This window comes from Brassica rapa, chromosome A05, assembly GCF_000309985.2.
Source record: "Brassica rapa cultivar Chiifu-401-42 chromosome A05, CAAS_Brap_v3.01, whole genome shotgun sequence".
NCBI classification, from domain to species: domain Eukaryota; kingdom Viridiplantae; phylum Streptophyta; class Magnoliopsida; order Brassicales; family Brassicaceae; genus Brassica; species Brassica rapa.
The window spans coordinates 22,599,529-22,622,425 of NC_024799.2; the positions used below are offsets into that span (position 1 = coordinate 22,599,529).

General features: G+C 33.6%; 1 protein-coding gene, 2 long non-coding RNA genes and 1 pseudogene across 4 annotated transcripts; 2 read left to right on the forward strand and 2 right to left on the reverse strand.

The window, feature by feature from the left end:
- Positions 1-2,290: 2,290 nt before the first annotated feature.
- LOC103835496 lies at positions 2,291-5,631 on the reverse strand. The gene is made up of 2 exons (XR_004458425.1): positions 4,329-5,631; positions 2,291-3,330 (listed from the first exon to the last, which is right to left on the reverse strand). It is a non-coding gene; the product is annotated as an uncharacterized LOC103835496 (long non-coding RNA).
- A 3,350-nt stretch (positions 5,632-8,981) lies between these two features.
- On the reverse strand, positions 8,982-10,251 carry LOC103847840 (annotated as a pseudogene).
- Positions 10,252-11,073: 822 nt separating this feature from the next.
- Positions 11,074-13,966, forward strand: LOC103847836. Of its 2 annotated transcripts, XR_628871.3 has the most exons (5): positions 11,074-11,792; positions 11,876-12,097; positions 12,457-12,529; positions 12,599-12,794; positions 12,869-13,966. It is a non-coding gene; the product is annotated as an uncharacterized LOC103847836 (long non-coding RNA). The 2 variants fall into 2 exon arrangements; XR_628870.3 differs by having other exon boundaries at positions 11,079-12,097.
- A 3,273-nt stretch (positions 13,967-17,239) lies between these two features.
- Positions 17,240-21,029, forward strand: LOC117134398. The gene is made up of 7 exons (XM_033292712.1): positions 17,240-18,058; positions 18,421-19,050; positions 19,129-19,317; positions 19,393-19,521; positions 19,616-19,935; positions 20,250-20,331; positions 20,415-21,029. Exons 1-7 carry the CDS (start codon positions 17,240-17,242, stop codon positions 21,027-21,029), a joined length of 2,784 nt encoding a protein of 927 aa, XP_033148603.1.
- The last annotated feature ends 1,868 nt before the right edge of the window (positions 21,030-22,897 follow it).

The following is a 22,897-nucleotide window of genomic DNA, read 5'->3' on the forward strand; positions in this document are numbered from 1 at the left end:
TATAATTTTTTAATTAAAATATTAACTCCATAATAAAATTAATTTATCAGAGTTATACTAACTTAATTCATTAAAAAATAAAGTTTAATTTTTTAAACATAAATAGTCATTTAAAATGAAATACGATAATTAAAGATAAATTTTTTAAGTCTTTTATAAAATAAAACACAAATATATGAAAATGTGACATTTACTAAATATTTGTCAATTGAAAAAAAAAACAAAAATAAATCCGCGCTTTGAAAGCGCGGATCAAAATCTAGTATATTTCTTACACCCAATACACATGTTTAATGAAATTACAAGACAAGCCAATGCATATGACTTCCTAGATAATTATTCTCGTGGCAAATGGGACATTAATTTATTAACATGATATAAATCATAATTTTTTTTATTATGAGTTGAATGTAATATTTTCTTTATTGCTATGATTAATAATGAATGAATCCATGTGACTACGCGTTGTCCTACCGTAAATAGTTGATCGTTTTAACTACACCCAATACACATGTATAATGAAACTAAAAGACAAGCCAGCTCATATGAGTTCCTAATTATACTAGGAGCATTGCCAGGGGTATTAACAGAGCTATCTCGTGGCAAATGTGCCACTAATGAAAGGGTTTTTGTTATAAGACCTACTATTTTTAAATAGGAAAATAACCGTTCTTCTTTGTCTATCATCTTTCTGTCGAATTTATCTCCGTCTATAACTATCGAATCATTTTGAATCTTTAGTTTTATATTTATCAATTAGTGTCCAAAATATATAGATAACCGCTCGACTAATATTTTAGCATTTTAAACTTTCAATATAAACCATAACATCGGCCATTTTCTATCTACAATGTCTTTATTTTGGATGGAGAGCAGTTAAAATTTTTAATTGAGAGATTTTATCAGTAAATTTTGAATAATAATTTATAAATTCTTGTAAATTTGATAAGATTCGTAGAATCAACAAAATTGATAAATGTTTATAAAGTTATATATGAAATCTGTAAATTGGCTACGGAATTTTATAAAAAGTACATAATTGTAAAACCATATAAAATTATGGGCCTTAAATTATTTATAAATCCTTATTTATCGTATATAAACTATAATAAAATCCGTTGTAAGAGTTCAAAAAAATAAAATAAGTGTTTGAAAAGTATAATATTATTTATAAAACTTTGAAATTATTTAGAGGAGCTAGTAAAATACTTACAAATATCTATAAATATTATTTTTGTGCACAAATTTTATTAACTAAGTCTAAGGTGTTACAACGATTACCCGGAGGTAAGTTGACGGTGAGATGAACAACAATAACAGTAAGACAACAAAGCATGAGATAGAAGTGTCACAAGGAGAGACTTGCTCGAAGTAGAGAGATCCGCATATAATCTTCACTTCAGTCCTTGAAACCTACCTCGAAAGAGTTTCAAATAGTCTGAAACGACGTTGAAATACCCTAGTGAAAGCTTAGTATATATATCATTAATTAATTAAAATTTATGTATTTTATGAGTGGCTACAATTACTTGTTATTTGCCTATGTTCACTACTTGGTTGGTTGGTATTTGATCTTTAAAGTCGAATACTTGTTTTGACCAAGATGTGTATCAAGTAGTCTAGTCTATTCAAACTACTTGCAAATAAATACAAATACAAAATCATATAAAATAAAATTAATTATTTGGTTTATTATTCATTTTTTAGTTGAACAAATATATATTTTCTTAAATTATAGTAAAACAACTCGTTTATATTTCAATCTTTATAAGTGAATCAAATATAAATGATATATTTATATAAGAATTTTGGAATTTTTCTTTTTTAATTTGATCTATTTACGAATGACTAAGAAACATGAAAAACAATGACAAAATAAAAACAAAGACATATTATTTATAATAATCAATACTATTAAAACAGAAGGCCCTTTTTTGAGGTGCCCTTATGTTTTAACAATATTTACAAGATTCTGCCACTATATTATTTTTAAGCTATGATTTTAATTAAAAAGTTTTTTTGTTTTTTCCAATAAAACGCAGCCTCCCAGGTAACCTTCTCCTAATTTTGTGTATTCTTTTTCCACTTATTTAATTAAAAAGTTAGATTGCTTTGACCCACTTACGTTTAAGTCTTTCAAAAACATTTTTGATTGAAATACTGACGAAAATAACTAACATTTCTTTTTCCCTAAAAAATAATAAATTATAAGTATTGTATCCCTAAACCCTAAAACATTGATAGGATGTTCATTGCATACCAAGTCCATTGAATACAAATTTGATATTAAAATTATCATCTGAGCAGCATGAACTTTAGAAAAAAACGGATTGCCCCATTGTATATCGTATACCTAGCAAACGAATCAATAAACCCTACAACGCCTAATTTCAAGTGAATCCATAAACCCTAGAACTATTTTTACAAGTGTTGCCTCAATATAAATTTTTTTTAACACAAATATAAAAAATTGTTTACCATGCAAAAACAAACCATAAACCCCATATTGATCCGTGAATATATTATTGCATATTATATATTTCCATTTACAATATGATAATAATAATAATTAGATGAGCACAAACGAAATATGAAACTTTGAATTTTTCATAATTCAAACCATAAACCCCATATTGTCTATCAATTTTCCGACTTAATACTATTAATCGTTAATAAAATTTTTTATTGATCTTATCACTAATAGAAAATGTCTCACACAAACAACCAAATATGCAAATAAAGATATGCCTTGCGAAACGGATTACCAAATATCTATCAAGTCAGTAACAGGTCCATATTTTCTAAGCATATTCTCTCAACAATAAATTAATTACGCTAACCACCAATATATTTCATTCCTTTGAAGTTTAATAATTAATTTAAATTTCCATAATGAATCCAAAAATAATATATTCCTAATTTATAGCAAAATCCGACTCGCAAGGCATATCTTACTAACAATTTTTTAAATAAAATCTTTAATATCTTTCTTTATTCTCACCAAATCTTTTCCTTTTGCTATATATATTATCTACTCGACCCATTCAACCTAACACCTTGCTAAAAAATTAGGCATAGAAAATGAAGCCTACACTGAAGTTATCATACATGTCCGATATCAAGGCGTACAAAACTGAAACGTGGATCCAAGTCAAAGTTTTTTCACACCTGGATTTTGATAAAGTGAACAATTTAGTGAGACAACGGAAATCATTTTCTCTGACAAGAAGGTAAACAATTTTGAGGTGCTTTTTGTCTATAATATGAGAGTAAGGTTTCAGATGGCTATCAGTTACGAGCTGGTCATATGTCGGATCCAATATCTATACACTGCAAAAGTAAGATTTACATCAATTTTGTAAACATGGACGGGCATATATTATAACACACTTTGCTGCTCAGATACACTAAATACGACAAAATATCCAACTTCATAGAGGAGCAGACTTAATACAGATTTAAAAGGTATGTGTTGCTACTTTAGATATTTATTTTGATTTGGTATACTTTTAGCAAAATCATAATAACTAAAAACCAGAAACTGAGCAAATAATACAGAGCAAAACAATGTTACAATCTGGTGTGAAGCAAAGCAGTCATGTTTTAAGAAAAGATGGTGCTAAGTCTACTCCTAAACTAAGGCAGATAGCAGTAACATGAACTAATAGCTCCAACGTTACGAATCCATTCCAGGTTAGGTATGTTTCAGATAATAACATCTTCCCTGAATGTATATATAAGCACTCAAATATGTTTATTATGAACAGTTAATTTTTAGCAGTCAAGAAAGTGATGTATCAAATGTTTCCGATCATGCTCAAGATTTATTTAGAGAAGCTGTATCAGAGAAAGCAAACATTGAGTCTATGATGGCAAGGATTAGAAAGATGTGTGAAAACAAGGGAAAATTAAAAAAAAAACATAGAGTACACAGATTATCCCAAAAACTATTGGTAAAAGTTATAATTTAATGATTAAAGACTAAAGTATAGTAATACTGAACATTGAGTACACAGACTACCCAAAAACTACAACTATGTAAACGTGTGTCATCAATCATGCAGCCAGCAAAGTTTTTCCTAAAATAATTCATGTAATGCAGAGAAAAAATGATTTTCATTACGGCTAATACTTCAACTAAAAAAATTAAATTCAAACCATCAGTATGTAAAGACCGATCGGAGAAGACAGATATTTACCCGCCAGGTTATCAACGATCTGGTTTTGCATGTTACGAAAAAGCATCAAGAAACAAAAGAGAAGATAGTTTGAATCATAGATGAAGGAAACGAAAATGTACTTTCTCTCGATTATAAAAAAAAATCAACCTGATCCACTCGATTTGTTGTACTCTCTTTAGATCGGTTAGGGTGAGGACGGTTATAGCGCCTCAGAAATCGATCATCGATTCTAGAAATGGAGGTTTGATGAAGATGAGCTTTCGGCGTGGAAGATTCGAATGACTTTCCTTTTTTTTTAGCAAATTAACAGTCAATATTGATTTTTTGTCTGACTTTTTTCAAAACTAATGAAGATACATTATGTTTTTGTTCTTATATTATTGCTGTCGGAAGCCCACTTAAACATGGTGAGAATTTTGTAATAAATAGACTTTTATTAACTAGCCCATATATTGTTTAAAAAAAAAGGAAGCTCATATTAACTTTATGATTTAGTTTACAGTCTAAAAATCACTTTTTCAAACCAATTTAATATATTAAAAATTAATTATAAAAAACCTTTGTCAAACTATTAAAATTGTTAAACATTTCATAAATCTTGATAACATATTTTACTCAGTATGTGAATACTTATTATTGACGGATATATATATATATATATATATATATATATATATATATATATATAATTATATATATATTTTTGACAAAAAAAACACTGATAAAGATTGTTTGTATTATAATGTTGATATATTGTACCAAAAACACACTTCATACATCACATTTTATTTCATAAAAACCTTAAATCATTTAATATAAATCATGCACACCCAAAACGTATGAAACCACTACTAAAAATATACATAATATATTAAGTTCATACAAACATTTAATAATAATAATTTTTGACAGCAAAAATATAATATAGAATTTATTTGTTAATTCCCGCACTTAGAAAGTGCGGGTCAAAATCTAGTATACTTTTAAATTTCAACTAATTATCAAATAATTTACCAATAATTATCAAATAATTTGTAAATAATTTATAAGTAACAAATAATAAAACAAAGCAACTAACTACCAAGTCCATCAATTTTTCGTAAGTACTTGAAACTATAAATACTCGTTTTTAACAAACCAAGCACAAGTCCAAAATTTTAATACTCGTACAAGCCAAGCTGAGTACTAAGTATACTGAAAATACCAAGTATTCGGCTTCTACCCCACCCCTACGAAGGGGTTTCTTGATCCTTCTAATATATTAAAACAGAAGTCATGACTTCTTTTCATGTGTGATTTTTTTAGTTTGGACCATTCCTAGAAAATATCATATTTTACATAAGTTCATTATTATATATCTTTTAATATCTTTATCTTTTTATTTGAAATACAAATGAATATATTTAAAATGTTCTAACAAAATCTTTTTAAAATCTTCTTAGAATCTTTTTAAATTTACTTTAAAAAATTTGTTAGTTTTAATTTAAATTATCATAAAATATAATTAAAAATTAAAATTTAATATAGTTTTAGTTTATAAACGAAAATTTAAATAAAATGAAATTTACTAATTTCAAAATAAATTTACTAATAATTTTTAAAGATTTTGTTAGAAATAAATATTTATTTCTATTTTAATTTTTTCAAATTTTTTTCTAATAAAATAAAAATCATGATTTTTTGATGAGTGATATTTTTATTTGGACCATCATTTAAATTTTCTATTAAATGTATATCACTAATGCTAATATATATAATATTTTTAACTACTTTAGTCATAATATCTTTTAGTTTTTTAAAAAAAAATTTAAAATTCTAACAAATCTCTTGAAAAAGATTATAATAAGATCTTAATTGTCATAAATTGAATATAAATATTTTCAACTAATTTTGTAATTAGCAATGAAATTTTACTAAAATAATATAATTATATTCTATTTTATCAATTTTATGATAATATCTATCATTTTAAAATAAAAACGTTATATTGAACAAAATATGATAAAATTATTTTAAATTGATAAGTTAACATATTTTATTTTCACAAATATAAAATATTTATGCTAAAAATGTAATATGTTAGTAGAACGGGTTAATATTAGTAAACTATATAATACATGTATAAAAATTTAAATTATCTTAAACTTTTTAATATACAGTAATTTATTATATAAATTAATAAACATTAAAAACTTACTAAAAAAATCTAGCGATTTGAATTACGGATCATGATTATAATATATTAAATACAAAATTGTTTTCATATATGTTATTTCACGCATTAAAAAATTTAGTTTAGTAATCAAACGCAAATTCAATAGGAAAAATATATAATAAGCAACATATATATGTGATGATTTTAATTTACAGATGAAAACTATTAAATTATTATATTTGGCATAATTATACAAATATTTAAATATGTGAGTAACATTAAAAATATATAATAATTATGTAAAACAAATATCTATATATATAAATGTGAAAATATATACCTGTACGGTTGTGCGGGTGGAAATCTAGTTATTTAATTACAACTAATAATACATGTGACTAGACGTTGACGCACCGCAAATAGTTGATAGGAATATATTCTCACTACACCCGATACACATGTATAATAATGAAACACTATGACCAGCCAACTCATAAACTTCGTAACTAATTGTACTAGGAGCATTGCCAGGGGTTTGAACAGAGCTAATCTCGTGGCAAATGCGTTATTAATTTATTAACATGATAAAATTATAATTTTAAGGTTATGAGTTGAATGCAATCTTTAATTTATAATTTTAAGGTTATGCAGTTTTCAATTTTGGTAAATTAATAATTTAAATTGACTATAATACTTTTACTAGGTAAAGACCTGACCTTTTGCAGGGTTGAACAGTTCTTAAAATATTAACACTCTATAATAAACTGCGTTTACATAGAATGAGATACTTTATTATATAAAAATAATAATATTTTTAAAAATATATTAACAAAAGATATGTAAAATAATGATTTGATCAAATTAAATTTGTAAAAGTATTAAAAAAAATTTGTCAGCAACGTAAACAAACTCATGTAAACTCTGCAAACCAAACTGGTAATTTTCCATCCATAAATGGACGGTGAAAGATAACTGTTTTCTTGCACTTCGTATGAGACTGTCTGTCTTTAGATTTTGCGTCTGTGGTATCAGTGGCGGAGGGAGGTAGAGAGGAAAGAGGGCAACTGCCCTCTATGAAATACTTATTTTTTGTGTATTTTCATTAATTATTCAAAATTTATATGGTTTAGATGGTAAAATTTATACTATTGCCCCCTATAAATTAAGTTTAAATCTTATATTGCCTCAGTAAAACTTTTGTCTAGCTCCGCCACTGTGTGGTATATGAATTATGAATGATCTGTAAGGTGTTGAAACTTCTTTTCAAAAACTTTATGTCTTTCAAATAATTTGTAAAGATTGGTTACTCTTCTGATTCCAAAATCATCTTCACCAAATGAGAACAATTCATTGCAAAGGTAACATTATATTGTCTTAGGACATCACTAGTTGTTGAAATGGCAAAGAGAGTACCTGATCATTATAATAATAATAACTTATTATAAATGATTACTTAAAATAAATAAAGAAGCTAAGCTAGTTATAGTACGAGTGACGACACATGGATGTACGTCTCTTGAATTCTTTGCAAGAGTCCCTTGAAGAAGGTACGACTCTCTCTATCTCTCTTCATCATGCATTTTTTCTTACTTTCTTTTTCATTTTTTTAATATTATTAGTGGTTAGGTACTCTAAGAATTATCCATGAATGCGGGTGATTTTAGATTCCTCTTACATTTCATTGCCCAAATGAGTGCATTTATCTCAGAATGTAGTGGTGACTAACACGCTCTTGTATTTTCGCTCATATTAAACCATCAAAACCTTCTAAAGTTTTATACCATCCTTGTCCCGAATGGAAATCCTGACTTTTTCATGACTCATCCGTAAAACACCATCATCCTGGGATAGTCTGGGATAGTCAGTACTATTGCTTCTAAGTTCTAACAATAATCTGGTATGATACAATCCATGTGTAAGTGAAATATGTACCTCAGCCCACAATAATAATTTTGTTTCTCCCAATTTTATAGTATCTTTACGATCAATAACCAAATTGCTAAATACTTTTTTTTATTTCTGAAGGGAGTAATAAAAATATTGATCAGGATAAAATGTAATATCATAGAGATCTTCAAAAACATGATATCCGCTCCACGCCCACTTAATATCAAAGACTTAGACTGCCTTTTCTTTCATTTTTGAACCAAAGGGTTCGTTTTAAAAAGGAAGAAAAATTCTTTAGATTATTTAAAAGTGTAATTTTTTTAAGTAATCTATTTTCTCAATATGTAGATGAACATCGATTTGTTTATTTAAACATGTAAATGACAATATTATAGTGATCCAATCGTCCTTGTAGACCTTTATCACTCTCCTCGGAGTGTCATATATACAATTGTTTTGATTTGTGATTCATGGCTCTATTCTTACACGCGTTTTAGGAGTTTCTAACACATCCATAATTCTTCATTTAACTAGAGTCATATATACAAATGGCCACCTTCCCGCCTATAACCGTGCGTGCCCAGATGGAAGGATTCATGGGGATTAGTCTGGACTTACCGCCTCGGATCCCCCACGGATATATAAAAAAAAGATATATATATATATATATACAATTGTTTTGATTTATGATTCATGGCTCTGATCTTAGTTTTGCTTCTTTCTTTATATTCTCTGATTTTTTTGGAGAAAATAGGAAATTATTGATAAAACACAAAATATATAACAAACAAACATACATAAACAAAAAAAAAGGAGACACTGGTAAAGGATCATATGATATCAACTATGACGACCCTCCCTTATTAAATCAGAAACACACAATCGCAAGCGGTTATCATCAAACGGCGTTTTAAAGATTTTAAGCAGAGTCAATCCCGTAAAAGAAGAGATCATCAAAACGGCCATTGGTCTGAGCTTTCCCACCATGCATCACAAGCCCTTTCTTACCATCGATGGTACCACTTGTGGAAGCCGACCATCCTCTGATGTTCGGAGTCTCCTCTTCTTTACCTAACTTATCCAACCTCTCCCACTTTAATGTCTCTGTATTCATCGCAAAAGTCCCACCGGCCAATTGCCCCGGACCCACGTGAGCTAATGGATCCATCGCTACCTCACCTCCGAACAACACAATGTGTTTCCAACAACCGCACTAGCGAAAACGCTCCTTGCGGAAGGCTTCTCACCAAATGTTTCCACTTGTGTCCATTTGTCTTCAACAGGATCGTAGTAATGAACATCATCTACTTCGCATCCGTTGAATCCATAAACCATCCAAACCTTCCCTTGCACTACTTCGAGCCCGGCTCCTCCTCTTAGGCTAAACGACTCTCCTGGAGTCGCACACTGTACCCACTTCTGATCAACGATGTTGTAGGCGTCTAGGTTCTTGAGACGCTCCGTAGCACTCACTCCACCAAAAACATAAATGTTTTTATCATCGGCTGCCATAGAGTGGAAGCTACGAGGAATGGGTCCTTCTTCGACCGGAGTTAGCAGTTTCCACACGTTTTTGGTCGTGTCAAAAGAGTAGAAACCGTTGTATTTGCGGGAAGCGTCTCGGCCTCCGAAGACATAGAGGGTTGATCCAACTGACACCATACGGACGCCTAAGCAAGAGAGGTGCGGAACGTCTCCGGTGACTGGAGAAATGGACCAACCGACCAAGTCCTGGTCTCGAGGTCAAAGACGTAAAGGTCTTTGTCGATGGGCTGATTTGGTGTTAACTCGCCACCAAAGGAGTAAATCTTGTTTCCTGCTTGCGCTATGGCATGTGAGCATCTTAGCCCTGGACCCTCCCCTTTTTCTTCGACCTTGTAAATTTATAATATTTGTAAAATAATGTTTTAAGGGATTTATTGTTATTATTCGGATTAATTCTAAAATTTATACATTTTTTTATAGTTTAGCAGTGGCGGAGCCAGAAAATTTTTGTACCGGGATAAAAATTGTTTTTTCCAAATACATAATTTATAACCACAAAAAACTATAAATATACTCTATGATCATTCATATTTTAAAACTTGCTTATCATAATTATTTACTACAATTTAAAATATTTTCGATAAAACAAATCAGAACAATTTTAGAAACTCATTACTACTGCGATATTGTAATACTTTTTTTTTGACAATTTTCACTCGCTGATATTTTTTTGCCGATTCAGAAACTGATCCATTAGTTAACTGGTAAATTTTAAAGATTAATCTACTTCTAAAAACAAAATTAGATTTAAAAAATACTCAGATCATGAATATAAACCTTAAATTTTTTATTGAATTAAATCAGTTAATCATAATCATTTCTAGTTTGGTAAAATAAAGAGGAGAGTATATAACAAAAAAAATTAGAAAATTTATTTAAAAATTATCCAAAAATTGCTTGGGTAACATGAGAGTTCTTTCTTTTTGCGTTTATCCAAAAAAGAAGTACAAATCACTTTTTTCAAATTCACTCATTAATTTCAAAAAAAAAAATATTAATTATTGGACCTAATACAATTTGGGCTTTATTGAAACATGTAACTAACATCTTTATATATAAAAGAGACTTTCAATCTCTCTTGGTGATACCAACAAAGACGACACGTCAGAAATTCGGGTGATATCGAGGTGAGACGTGTCCTACTTCCAAAAACGCATCACTTCATTTAAGTAAGAATCAATTGGTGCGGGCTTTTAATGTATGGTGGGCTTTATGTTTGAATGATTAGACCAGCTGGCCGGCCCGATAGAACCAACCCTATTCTCTTACGCGAAGAGTAAAACTTTACGGCTCTTTGTTTGATAACGACGTCTGAGCTTCATCTTCATCGCCGAAACGCTTCCAGTTACAAAATCTTTGCATTAGACCCCTTCTTAAATCCACAACCATAGTGTAGGCTTCAATGCAAATTTTCTGTGTGACGGTGTATCTGCGATCAGTGGCGGACCCAGCCCCATTTTTTAGGGGTGTCAAATGTTTGGGCTTCAGCCCAGTATAAACATTTTTATACTAAAATAAGTAAAAAAAGATAACACAAGGGGTTTGAACTCAGGAAAGGGGGGTCAAGAAAGGGAGTATTTCACCAACTGAGCTACGATTTCTTCTTGTCCAATGACTAAAACTCTTTAATAGTTATATTTAACCTGTTGCACGTGCAACCCCTTCCTAACACGTGGGTCCGCCTCTGTGTGCGATTATAAAAAGATTAGCCTTTCTCCTCTGAAACCCATCCTCTTAGTCCGTCAAAAAAAAAAAAAAAAACGCAGTAAACTTATATTCTGAAAACGAAGTCATCCATCTTTCTCTCTGATTCGAAGATCGCACGCTGCTCCTCCACTGATTGAGATGCTGAAGTCGATGACAAAGAGTGGAACTTGAATTGAGATTTGTCGATTTTCTCAAATAATTGCAAAGAATCACCTTCAGGAAGCGATCAGACTACTCCGTCTCCTCCATGGTATCCTCGCCGGTTCATCCTACGGATTGTCTGTGAGCACGAGTACTCGATTTTGAAGACATAAAAGGTTCTTCTATGAATTTCCCATATTTCTTAAGGTCAGTTTTGGATTATTTGAGAAAATTTCACTTTTTTTGGAACCCGTTGAAGAACACACTGGTTGGAGCTGAGGCTAACCACAACTTGAATAGCCAAAGTGAACTCCATAACCGTGGGATGCTGGGAGCTCAACACGCTCTTGACCCATTGACCACAGTGAAGGCATGCGTGAACAATGCAGGTATAGCACTGATCCAACACGGGTGGCATCCAAAGTCGTTCATCACCATCTCTAGAGAGATTAACTCTAGGGCGATTGAGAAGAGTTCTAAGGTAGGATTTGCTCTCGCTCTCATGCCTTGAGAGAAGAACTTCAAACGTCTTCTTGGACTAATCTCTGTCTGTTTTTTTTTTCTTTAGAAATTGTTCATTTGTTTTCATTTTGTTCTACAAAATAAGATTTAAAAAAATACTATGAAAGGATGTCTTTAATGATGAACCATACAAGTCTCTTTCTTTATTATATAATTTTAAACCTTTTGTGATGGAAGTGGTTTCCCGGTTGTATTGTATAGTTCAGGTTATGTCTTCCTGTCCACAGAGCTTCATACTCCAAATCTGCTATTAAATTTTTTTAAGAATTTGATATGACCTAAAGGTTTTTTAATAATTCTTTGCTAATGGTTTGCTAGATCACTGGTTCTTGGTGGTCTCTCTGAGAAATATCATGGCTTATAAAACTTCTGGGTGGTTGATGGAATCAACGTAAGGCCTTATCTTTAGTTTTGTTTAACTTTTCAAAAATCATCTTCTCATGCTTGGATTGATTTGCAGATATCGATGTGGAGACATTGCGGATATTGATGGTTTGAAGATGGATTAATGTGAGCCTTGATATGGAGCTTTTTGGATCAAACTCTTCTGATGAGCAGCTTACCGGAGTTAGGATTCTTAGACAGTTTGCAGTCAATCAATGGTACTCGGATGAGACACTTGAGAAGATCATAATCAACGTCCCTGTTGTTGAAAGGTTTTACAACTCAAAATGTATAGACTTTACAGATAAGTGATGACACAGTTACTAACTTTTTTTGTTGTTACTAGGTTGGTGGAGATGCTGAAGTGAAAATATCTGCAAAAGGAAGAGACTAGGAGATCAGCTGCTGATATACTATCAAAACTCGCTAGCAAACAGCAGAACTCTTTAAGAGTCGCTGGGATATCTGGTGCAATGGAATCTATTTTTTCGTTATAGAGAGCACGAGATCATCAGGTGAAGCGCCTGATGAGATTGGAGAGAAAAGTGTTCCGTGACTCTAATCTACACTATGACTTCTGTAGATTCAACAGTTTGGGACTCTTGATCCTGAAGAAGCTAGCGAAAGATCATGATTCAACAGTTTGGGACTCTTGATCCTGAAGAAGCTAGCAAAAGATCATGATAACTGTGGAAACCTCGGCAACACAAGGGGTTTTCTCCCGAGGATTATTGATTTCACGCACGTGGACCAAGTTCTATTGTGGGATGAGAATGCAGACGTTACCAGGTCACATGTCCTTGAAACGGTCGTGCAGCTGGTGAAAATGTTAGTCAGCACGACCGAGAACACATGGAAGTGTCTTAGGAAGGAGATCTCAGAGATTGTTTTTATGGTGAGCAACAGGAGGGATGTGCTGAGACACGGAAGCTCGAGAGAGAATTGGTGGAACGGTGGTGTTTTGAAAGAGCTGTTCAACATTTTCTTTAAAACATGTGGAGACGATGGGAATCAGGGATGCGTGAGGATCACTGCAGGAAGACTCGTGGAAGCACTTGAAGTTCCATCGATCCGTGTCAATGTTGCAAGTTTATAATAAAGTGGCTATTCTCAGATGTTCCAGATAAAAGATGGTCATATCAGTAAGAAGAAGAAAAAGAAAAAGACAACTGACAAATGTTTTACAAACTACATATGTAGCTTCGTGTAAATGTAATTGAAGGTTAATATCATCATCTAAGTGCTAATCCTTTATCAACCATAGTTGAGAAATAAGTATAAGTTCCTTGATGGCAGTACCAACAAGCTTGACTTGCAAGTAATTGAATTTTGTTTTATTTCACTGAACCCAGACTTACGAAAGAAAAATAAAAACGGCGAATATCAGGAATTTTATGAAAACTAAAATAATCCATAAGATATCAAAAATATAACAACAAAATTATTTAAATACATAAATAATCCATAATACACAATTTCAAGAATAAGTATGAAAAATTCATAAGAACAACAAATAGAAGAATTCATTTATGATATTGCTATTACGTTGTATATCAAACAAAGTTGAAAGAAAATTAAAAAGAAAAATAATGTATCAGAATAAGATAACGAGGTTGTATTTTTGTTAATCAAATAAACACAATTAATACTAATAAATTAGACCAAGTAAAATGAGAAAATATGAAAACATTTGGTTGGTAGAAATTTAAACAAACCACATTAATATAAAAAAATTGTTAAGCTGTAAAAAAAAAAAGAAAAAGAATATTGCATCCAAAGATATCACTAATACTAGATATAAAACTAGATTATCTAAATAAAATAAACATATCAAAATATCCACATTGCCAAAATAAAAATAGCCCATTAAATTTTAACATTATATTATGAAATATAGTTAAGGGCAATTGTCAATAATAGCACATTTTGAAGTTTATGTCTTAAAAATAGCATTAGAAGGAGAAAGTCACAAAAATGACATTCATTAAAGAGTAAAATATTCCTAATACCATTGGTTTAAAATTAAATAAACAAACAAAAATAAATAAAAATAAAAAAAATAAAAATAAAAAAAAAACAAAAAAAATTATTTTTTTCATAGTTTCAGATTACGTGTTTTCAGATTCGAAATTTTTATAATTTTTTTTTTGAAATTTTTTTTTCGAATTTTCTATTATTTTTTTCAATTTTTTTTATAATTTAAAAATACTTTTTGAAACTGTTTTTAAAATTTTTATTTTTTATTTTAGTATTTATTTTTTATAAAATTTTAAACCCTAATTCCAAAACTCCACCCCTTAACTCTAAACCCTAAGGTTTGGATTAATTAACCCAAGGGGTATAAGTGTATATTTACCTCTTTAATGAAACCTATTTTTGTGATTTTGAGTCTTGAGTGCTACTTTGAGAACAAAAACTTGGTTTAGTACTATCCTAGTCTTTTTCTCTATAGTTAATCGCGGCATAATGTAAGGTTGAATATTATAACATCAAACAATTTTAACCATAGTAATTGATATACATAAAATAATAATTTCTAAAATGAATTTTAAAATATATAGATAAAATGGTTGTAAAATAATTATGAACATGGTATTTTTTATTAAAATAAATTAAAGATTTTAAATAAATTTGTATTATTATTTTGTTTATTCGCCCGTCATGCCTGCCCGTAGGGCGGGTTTGTCCTATTTTAATATAAAAAACATGTTTATTGAAATTTAAGCTAAAATTAATATAAATCAAATGTTTAACAAATAAAATAAACATATTATTTATATAATTTTAAATTATTTTCAATCTTTAATGTTTTGTGATTATTTTTGTGAAGTTATATTTTTAGTGGGGTCAAATTTTCTTTTTTTTATGATCAATACAAATTTTCTTAAATAAAAAGGAAATATTTTTTTAAAAAGTAGTAGGGTCAGCTGACCCCACACCTCCTTCCCTACCTCCGTCCCTGGATAAAATAGTGTAACTGTTAGTTACTCTACCAAATACACATAGAAAACATGTTTTTCTGTCTCTCACCTTTCTCTCAATTTGCTGTATTTTTCAGATACCCATTCCATCCGAATATGCCCTTCCAAATATGCAATTGGCAATACCCCGACATCCGGATTGCTTAAATTAACTCGAATTCTCAGCTCTACGTATAGGTGGTAGACCCCCTAAACATTAACTACGTGCTTAAAGCAGCGAATGGCAAAGGAGTCAAGTGTGGCAGTTAAACAAAATATCGGTTGAGTAATACTTTTAACAAGCGTTGTATAAAATAAAAATTAATACTTTTTCATTATGTGATGTGTTTTTCTGACTCGTTCTACATTTGATCAGACTCATTTTAAACGGCGGAACAAGTAAAAAAAAAGAGTATTTAATATTTATGGGTACATCAACAAACGGAAACCTGGTAATTCGGTAAGTAATCAATAGAATATCAATAAAACCAACAAAAAAACAAGTCGCAACAATATCAATGATAATCAAAGCAAGCCGAGACAATAAGTCAATAATATCCCATAATATCAATGATTCATCACACAATAAGAAAAAACATCCATATCAATGCACTGCCAAAAAGTAAGTATATGAATTTGTGTACAAATAACAATAGCTGGAACTTGTTGTCTTTTTACCAAAAATAGGTGGAAGTTGGCATTTATCAACGTATTACGTAACTAAATGTAAAATCGAATACTACAAGACACAAAACGTATTCACGGTTGTAGAATATGTATACACAATATGCTTTATTACAAAAGAGAAAGTGACGAGCTCAAACTTATTGTACCTTTTTGTTACAATGTACCGTCTTTATATATACGTTAGCTAACCCCAACGAGTTAACCACCTAATACATTGAATCAAATTTAACCAATACTCTAATATGCTTCACAGATGAACAACTTTTGGAAATTTCGTTATTTCTTAAGATAAAACTTTTACAAAAAAAAAATGAACAACTTTTGGATGCACTGATTTTGGCTTATTTTGGGTTTGTCTTTGTTTCTTATATTCTCGGGCAGCTTAAATCAAAATAAAGTAAGCTACACAAAAACTTATCAAAGGAAAGTATTAACTCTCAATTCATAATACAATTTGTTCAAATTTAGTTATTTATTATAGAGAATTTGCGGTGCATATACAAGCATAACCCACATATATGCGGTGATGGATTTTCGGAGTTAAAGGCGACGTGTTTTTTTTTAATGACAACACTACCCCTACACACATTAGCTCGATACCTACGAGACGTTTCCATCATTACGCGTGATGCAAGAATAATATTATCACTACAATCGAAACAGTTCGAATTTACTACATACATCTCTCTCCACCACCTTTATTTTCTCCGCAACACAATACAACTCAACTCTTTCATCCAAATTCATCCAAAATCAGAAATATGGTGTCATAAATCTTTCTTTTATCTCGTTCCGGTTTCAGTTTCACACGTCTCGTTGCCGTCTCAGTTCCGGTCACCTGTCTGATGAAGAATCACCAGCGTAATCATCGATTCAATCTCGGCGATAAATCCCTCACAGACGAACCCACAGTTATCAGAGTTTGTTAAATCGAGATCTGTCACATTTATATACGCCGTAAGTACTTGTCTCTTTCTTTTCCCCTTTCGATTCACCCAACAGTTTTTAGGGCTCATACATGGTCATGTAATCTTCGTTCAATATCAGATCTCTCTCCGGCACATGCATTGATGGCAAATACGGAGACAATCGAACTACCACCTCGTTTTTTTCCTCTTGGGGAAGAACCGGTTGGATTAAGAGTCACTCCATATCACAAACCAGGAGGCCTCAGACTCATTCTAGACACTCTCGATCCTGAAGAAGTTGATGTTATTAAGCGGTCACCTTTCGGAAAGTTCCTCGAGCTCGCCGACCAGACACCCTACTCCGGCCGTCTAGGACGATACATGCTTTCCAGACAGCTGAAAGTTCGAAAAAAGTACGAGGCATGGTTCCTTTTTGCGGAGAACCCAATAAGATTCTCACTGAGAGAGTTTGCCACTGTAACCGGCCTACCGTGTGGAAAATACCCTAGCCCACCGTCGAAAGCCACGGAGAAACTCATATCTGAACAGCCATACTACAACGTCCTATTTGGCATGCTTAAGGAAGTAACTGTATCATCTGTCATCCGGATGCTCAAGCGTAAGACGGTCACCTCACAAGAGACTAGAATCAAGTACGCCCTTCTCGCAATCCTTGCCTATGTGATTCTTCCAACCACTCACATCGCAAAAATATCAGTTGAGCACGCCGAGAAGATTAAAGACCTTGACGAGTTCTTCGCTTACCCGTGGGGCCGACTGTCCTTTGAGATGTTGATTAGCAGTATAAAGGAAAAAGACGAGCTAAATCTTACGCAAAGCACCATCGCTCTCCCGGGATACGTTCAGTCCCTTCAGATGGTGATGACCAGAGCTGTTCCCGCGCTCACTGAAATTGTCACTCAAGACTCTGCATCGGATGTTGCTGGAGACGCGGACTTTTCTCAAACCCCCCTAGGAACGGCATCAAGCCAGCACACGCAAGGACGTTGGACACAGCTAAAAATGTATGTTACTCAACCCAACCACACTTTTTTTTTGTTCATTAATTTCATCCCCTATTATACACACATCACGCTCAATAGCCGTACATCAGCATCAGTTTATAGATATGTTAAACGTAGCACGTGTAGCAGTATAATCTTCGAATTGGCCATACATTATAGAGGAAATTAACCGTTTATACATGCTATTGTAAATAATATCCGGCTAACATATATTCTAGTCACAAATATATCATAGTCACAAATATCCGGCTAACCAATATCTTACTCACTTTTATATACACAAACTCGCATCTAACTTAAACCTTTTTTCCCACACAGGTGAGCGTGACTCATATCATCCCACAAGACACAGACGTGGAGGTTGACGAGGCGGAACTGTGCTTCTCCGACGAGGAAGATGATACAAGAGTAGATTCAATGGTCAGACTAATCAAAGATGGGTCGCGTTTTTCAAACCAATTATTCAAAGGCGGAGCTACCAAGGCCGATATAGAGCTCATGCGCGAGAAGGCAGATGAGGCAGCCGGGGGTAGGAAGAAGCGAAAGAGGAAAATTCCAATGCAAACGCCCAACAACTCCGACGATGTTCATGCTCCTCCAATCGACAAAGGCATATCAAAAGCTGACATTGACAGGGTTGAAGGCAAGGTTGATGACCTTCGTGAATCATTCAATCAATTCCAAGAGATAATCAAGAAGCATATCTCAGACAACTCCGCTCACCTGCTCGTCTGTCAGAACAACTATCAGAAGATACTAGACTCAGTAGGTACTTTTCAGTCTCAGTCAATCCGGCAAACACGCGTTCGAACTCCAACTGACAACCAGACGCTTGATGCCTCAAAGGACCGCCCTACAACGACTCCCATTCAGACCAGCAGAGAAGGCATCGATACTGACATCATAAGATCTGTGATATCCAATGTCCAGAAGACCTACGGGGACAAGGTATACGCGTTGCTTAAATGCCCCCCCATAACTTTTTTGTACGGCTAAGCACTCTCACTGATAACCCTTTTGTTGCAGGGTCCATCTTTACCAGCCTCCACCCCACATACAGACGATGTGAGCGACAGCGGGGACGGGGGCGACCCTATACCTGATGAGAATATTGACAAGGAAAATTACACTCTACCATTACAAACCATCAATGACCAAGACCCACCTGATAATTCACGTGTTGCGACAAGCGTCAAGAAGACGAATGTTGACAGGGTATATCCAAGTCTCAAAGCCATTTATATGTTGTATGGATAGACCGCAACTCACTCACAATTTTTGTCGTTGCAGGGACCACATATGCCAGACGTCGGTGATCTCGTAAATTCTTATATTATCGACAAGGACATTGGCAACAACCAGCAAACTCTGTCAGGCAACGCACACCGTGATTCAAACCTACAAGAAGATCTCTCATCTGTAAGTATTGTTTATCCACCAACCAGTTTATAAACTAGAATTCAGTTCCATACAGTCCACACAAACTAATGAAGTTTTAATGTTCCCATTACAGCCATCCTTTTCTCTGGGCCTGACGCAGGAAGAAGTGCAGCTGGTAGAAGACCAAATTCTAGAGCCGACCGTTAGAGAGGACACGGAAGTAGTCGGCAAGCCACCGAGCAGCCCTCCAGATATCCAAGCCAACGCCCCGGCGCCCACTAGGAAAAGCAATCGCCTCAAGACAGTCTCAAAACTGATTGTAGGTGTATATGAGTGCGACAAAGGCACACTATCTCGTTTCAGCGAAGCATACCCTGGCGCACTGAACAACAATGCGTCCATAGACTATCCTACCAAGTTCAGCAAGCTTTCTGATATCTTGAAGACAACTAAGTAAGCACCATATTTTTCTTTATCATTTATATACTGACTTCACCACACTTTCCCACCCCACACAACCCAGTTAACCGTATATATAATGGTTAGCTATCAAACACACAAGTTAGGTAATGCTTTAGCCGGCTAACATATCTCCACGCCAATTGTTAGCTGTCCAACCGCACATTATATATAATTCGTTAGCCGGCCAACACATTTTTTACTATAATTGTTAGCTGTCTAAACCCTCGTGTTTGGTAACGTGCTAGCCGGCTAACACATTTTACTCTGACTAAAGAGGAATCTTATACATTTGGTCATGTTTTCAGGTCCATTACAGTAGGTGGCATATCTGTATCTGCGAAAGACCTTATTGAAATTGAACAGAGGACCAAATCACTATCGCCCAAGGTATGCGTTCCATCAGTTTGTATATTTTCCATTAAGTAAATGTCGTTTAAGCATGCCTTACGTCTTTGTTTTATATTTGGTAGATGTTTGATGTATTGATGCACCACATCGGGATAATGATGATGCCTCTATCAAACTCCAGTCAAAGTTATTTGTTCCTCGACACCAAATTTGTCTCCATCCTCTCCAAGAACTACCCACGGTTCAAGAAATCTTCTCAGAAAGAGGATTTTGTCTTCACTCCGAACCTGGTGGAAATACTAGACCGACATGAATCACAGACAGGAGAGGTAGAGCGCATCTACTTCCCTTTCAACCTCGACCAGGCACATTGGATCGGCCTATGCTTTGACCGCAACACCTGGAAGCTGCTTGTTCTCGATTGCAACACATCCTACAAAAGTGATTCGCTCACGGCAAAAGAACTTGCACCAACAGCCCAGATGCTCCCTTACCTTCTGACGCAAGCTTGTCGCAAGCTGGAACCTGAGCGCCTTAATCCATTGACCGTGGAGAGGGCCAGACAGATCCCACAAAACCGTAAACACGCAGACTCTGGTGTCACAGCAGCACTGCTCATGCAAGCTCACGCGGCCGGGGGCATAGAGGCATGCAGACACCTGTCTACGGATTTGGTGAAACAAGAGGCAAAAAGGCTGGCTGTTATGATTTTCGAGAAAAACGCAGGTCCAATCTGAGTTGCCGGATACTGACCCTCTTATCCCAGTTTTATGTCTGTTTAACTATCGTTCCATGTGATATATTTATGTTTTGAGACTCAGCTACCTTTTGTTCCAGTCATCTCTTTTTTATTTGCTGCATCTATATAACGACATTCGGCATTCCAAATCGTTATCTATCAGTAAAAGAGTCTTAACCAAAGTTTACTCTGAAATTACCAACAGATAGAATTAGACCGGCTTTTGCAAAACCGGTTTAGCTAGAGGCCAATTTGAATGTCTGTTTTGGTTCGCACATTCATATTTTGGTTAAATGTCGGTTTTGATATATAATAGATAATCACGCCTCATTCTTATCGAACTTTATCTAGCCGCCTCACGTTTCAGAAACAGATATATCAAGACATGAAAGGATCAGGTTCCTCATCATCAACCCCCCGCAGGCTCAATAGCCCAAAATTCTGCTTCTGTGGCATCCCTGCATCCTTCACCAAGTCCTGGACAGACAAAAACCCAGGCAGGTTGTTCTATGGATGCTCTCGATACCAGGTTAGTTGATTTCCAATTAAGTATGCCCCTATCGTTTTTCCAAATCATTGTAACTAGTTTGTTTGTTTTTCCGTAAATTTTGTCAGGAACAAGGATGCGGCTTTTTTGAATGGCACGACGAGGGAGAAGTGACGGGATGGCCAAAGAGGTCACTTATTGAAGCACGCGACGAAATTAGACAGAAGAACATTGAAATTAAGAGGCTAATGAACACTGTAGACATGTTACGAGCAAAGCTTAGGGGAGAAAGTTCTGACGGTGTTCATCAGAAAAGGAATTACGTTGAACAAATCCACCAGGAGGCATCGGTCGTCGCACCACATCACAGTTGGAAGGATTTCTTGTTTGGCTGCTTTCGACAGTATTAGCATCATGCAGTACTAGGGGGAGGGGGTCAACCCCCAGATGTTTCATTTATCTGTTGTCAAATTACGGCTAATCTCGTTACATTTTCCGTTTTAACCGGCTAATCTTCTAAATATCCCGATGGAATCAATGTTGTCTTCTACCTTTTTCGGTATATCCACTTTTTTGAATGTTGTCCTAATTTTTATCTTATTAAAGCTAATCGTTTATCTAACCGGTTAATCGTACTAAATCTCTCGACGCAATTCTTGTTGTTTTGCACTCTTCATCTTGTTAAAACGTTAGTAACCGTCTAAGTTTACTCTCATGTACTTCTAACCGGATAAAGTAACATACCAGAAACCGACGTTTAAGCCTAGTTGACCTGGCACGATTCAATAACCGTCTAAGTCTTTTGTCCATGAGCTGTTAACCGGATAATGTAACAATTCAAGAACACTGTGTAAGTCTATTCTCATGTAAGTTGTTCTATATTTTAACTTAACAAAGCTATAGCAACCGCCTAAGTATATGTCATGTACTTTTAACCGGATAATGTTGCAAATCAGAGTCAATGTACGTTTTTTAAACCGATTAAACTTGGAGAAACGGATAAACTCGAAATGACCGGCTAAATTATATGTAGCCATCCAAGACGCCTATTAACTGCAATGTAACCGTCTAAGTTGTAGAACAAGAATTGCAGTTATCCGGATATAGTGACACAAACAAGTCAAATCATGAAATAACTCGTTGCTAAACAAACACAAATATAAAGGGGGGGGGGGGGGAAATGCTTTATTTATTATAACAATACGAACTCATACATGATCCTCTTACACTACTTTGGGTCTAAACACTTATTCATACCAACATATCACAACATCAAAAGGGAAAGCAAACTTGTGTATTATAAACCCAAAGCAACCACCGGCTTTCATTACATCTCCCATCGCATAGCACCCCCCACCCCCTACTCCACTCCTTACTGA

Coding starts and splice junctions, on each gene's coding strand:
- LOC117134398 (XM_033292712.1), top strand. CDS start 17,240: ATGGCAAATACGGAGACAATCGAACTACCACCTCGTTTTTTTCCTCTT. Junction 19,051..19,128: donor AGAAGACCTACGGGGACAAG/GTATACGCGTTG, acceptor CTTTTGTTGCAG/GGTCCATCTTTACCAGCCTC. Junction 20,332..20,414: donor CCAAATCACTATCGCCCAAG/GTATGCGTTCCA, acceptor TATATTTGGTAG/ATGTTTGATGTATTGATGCA.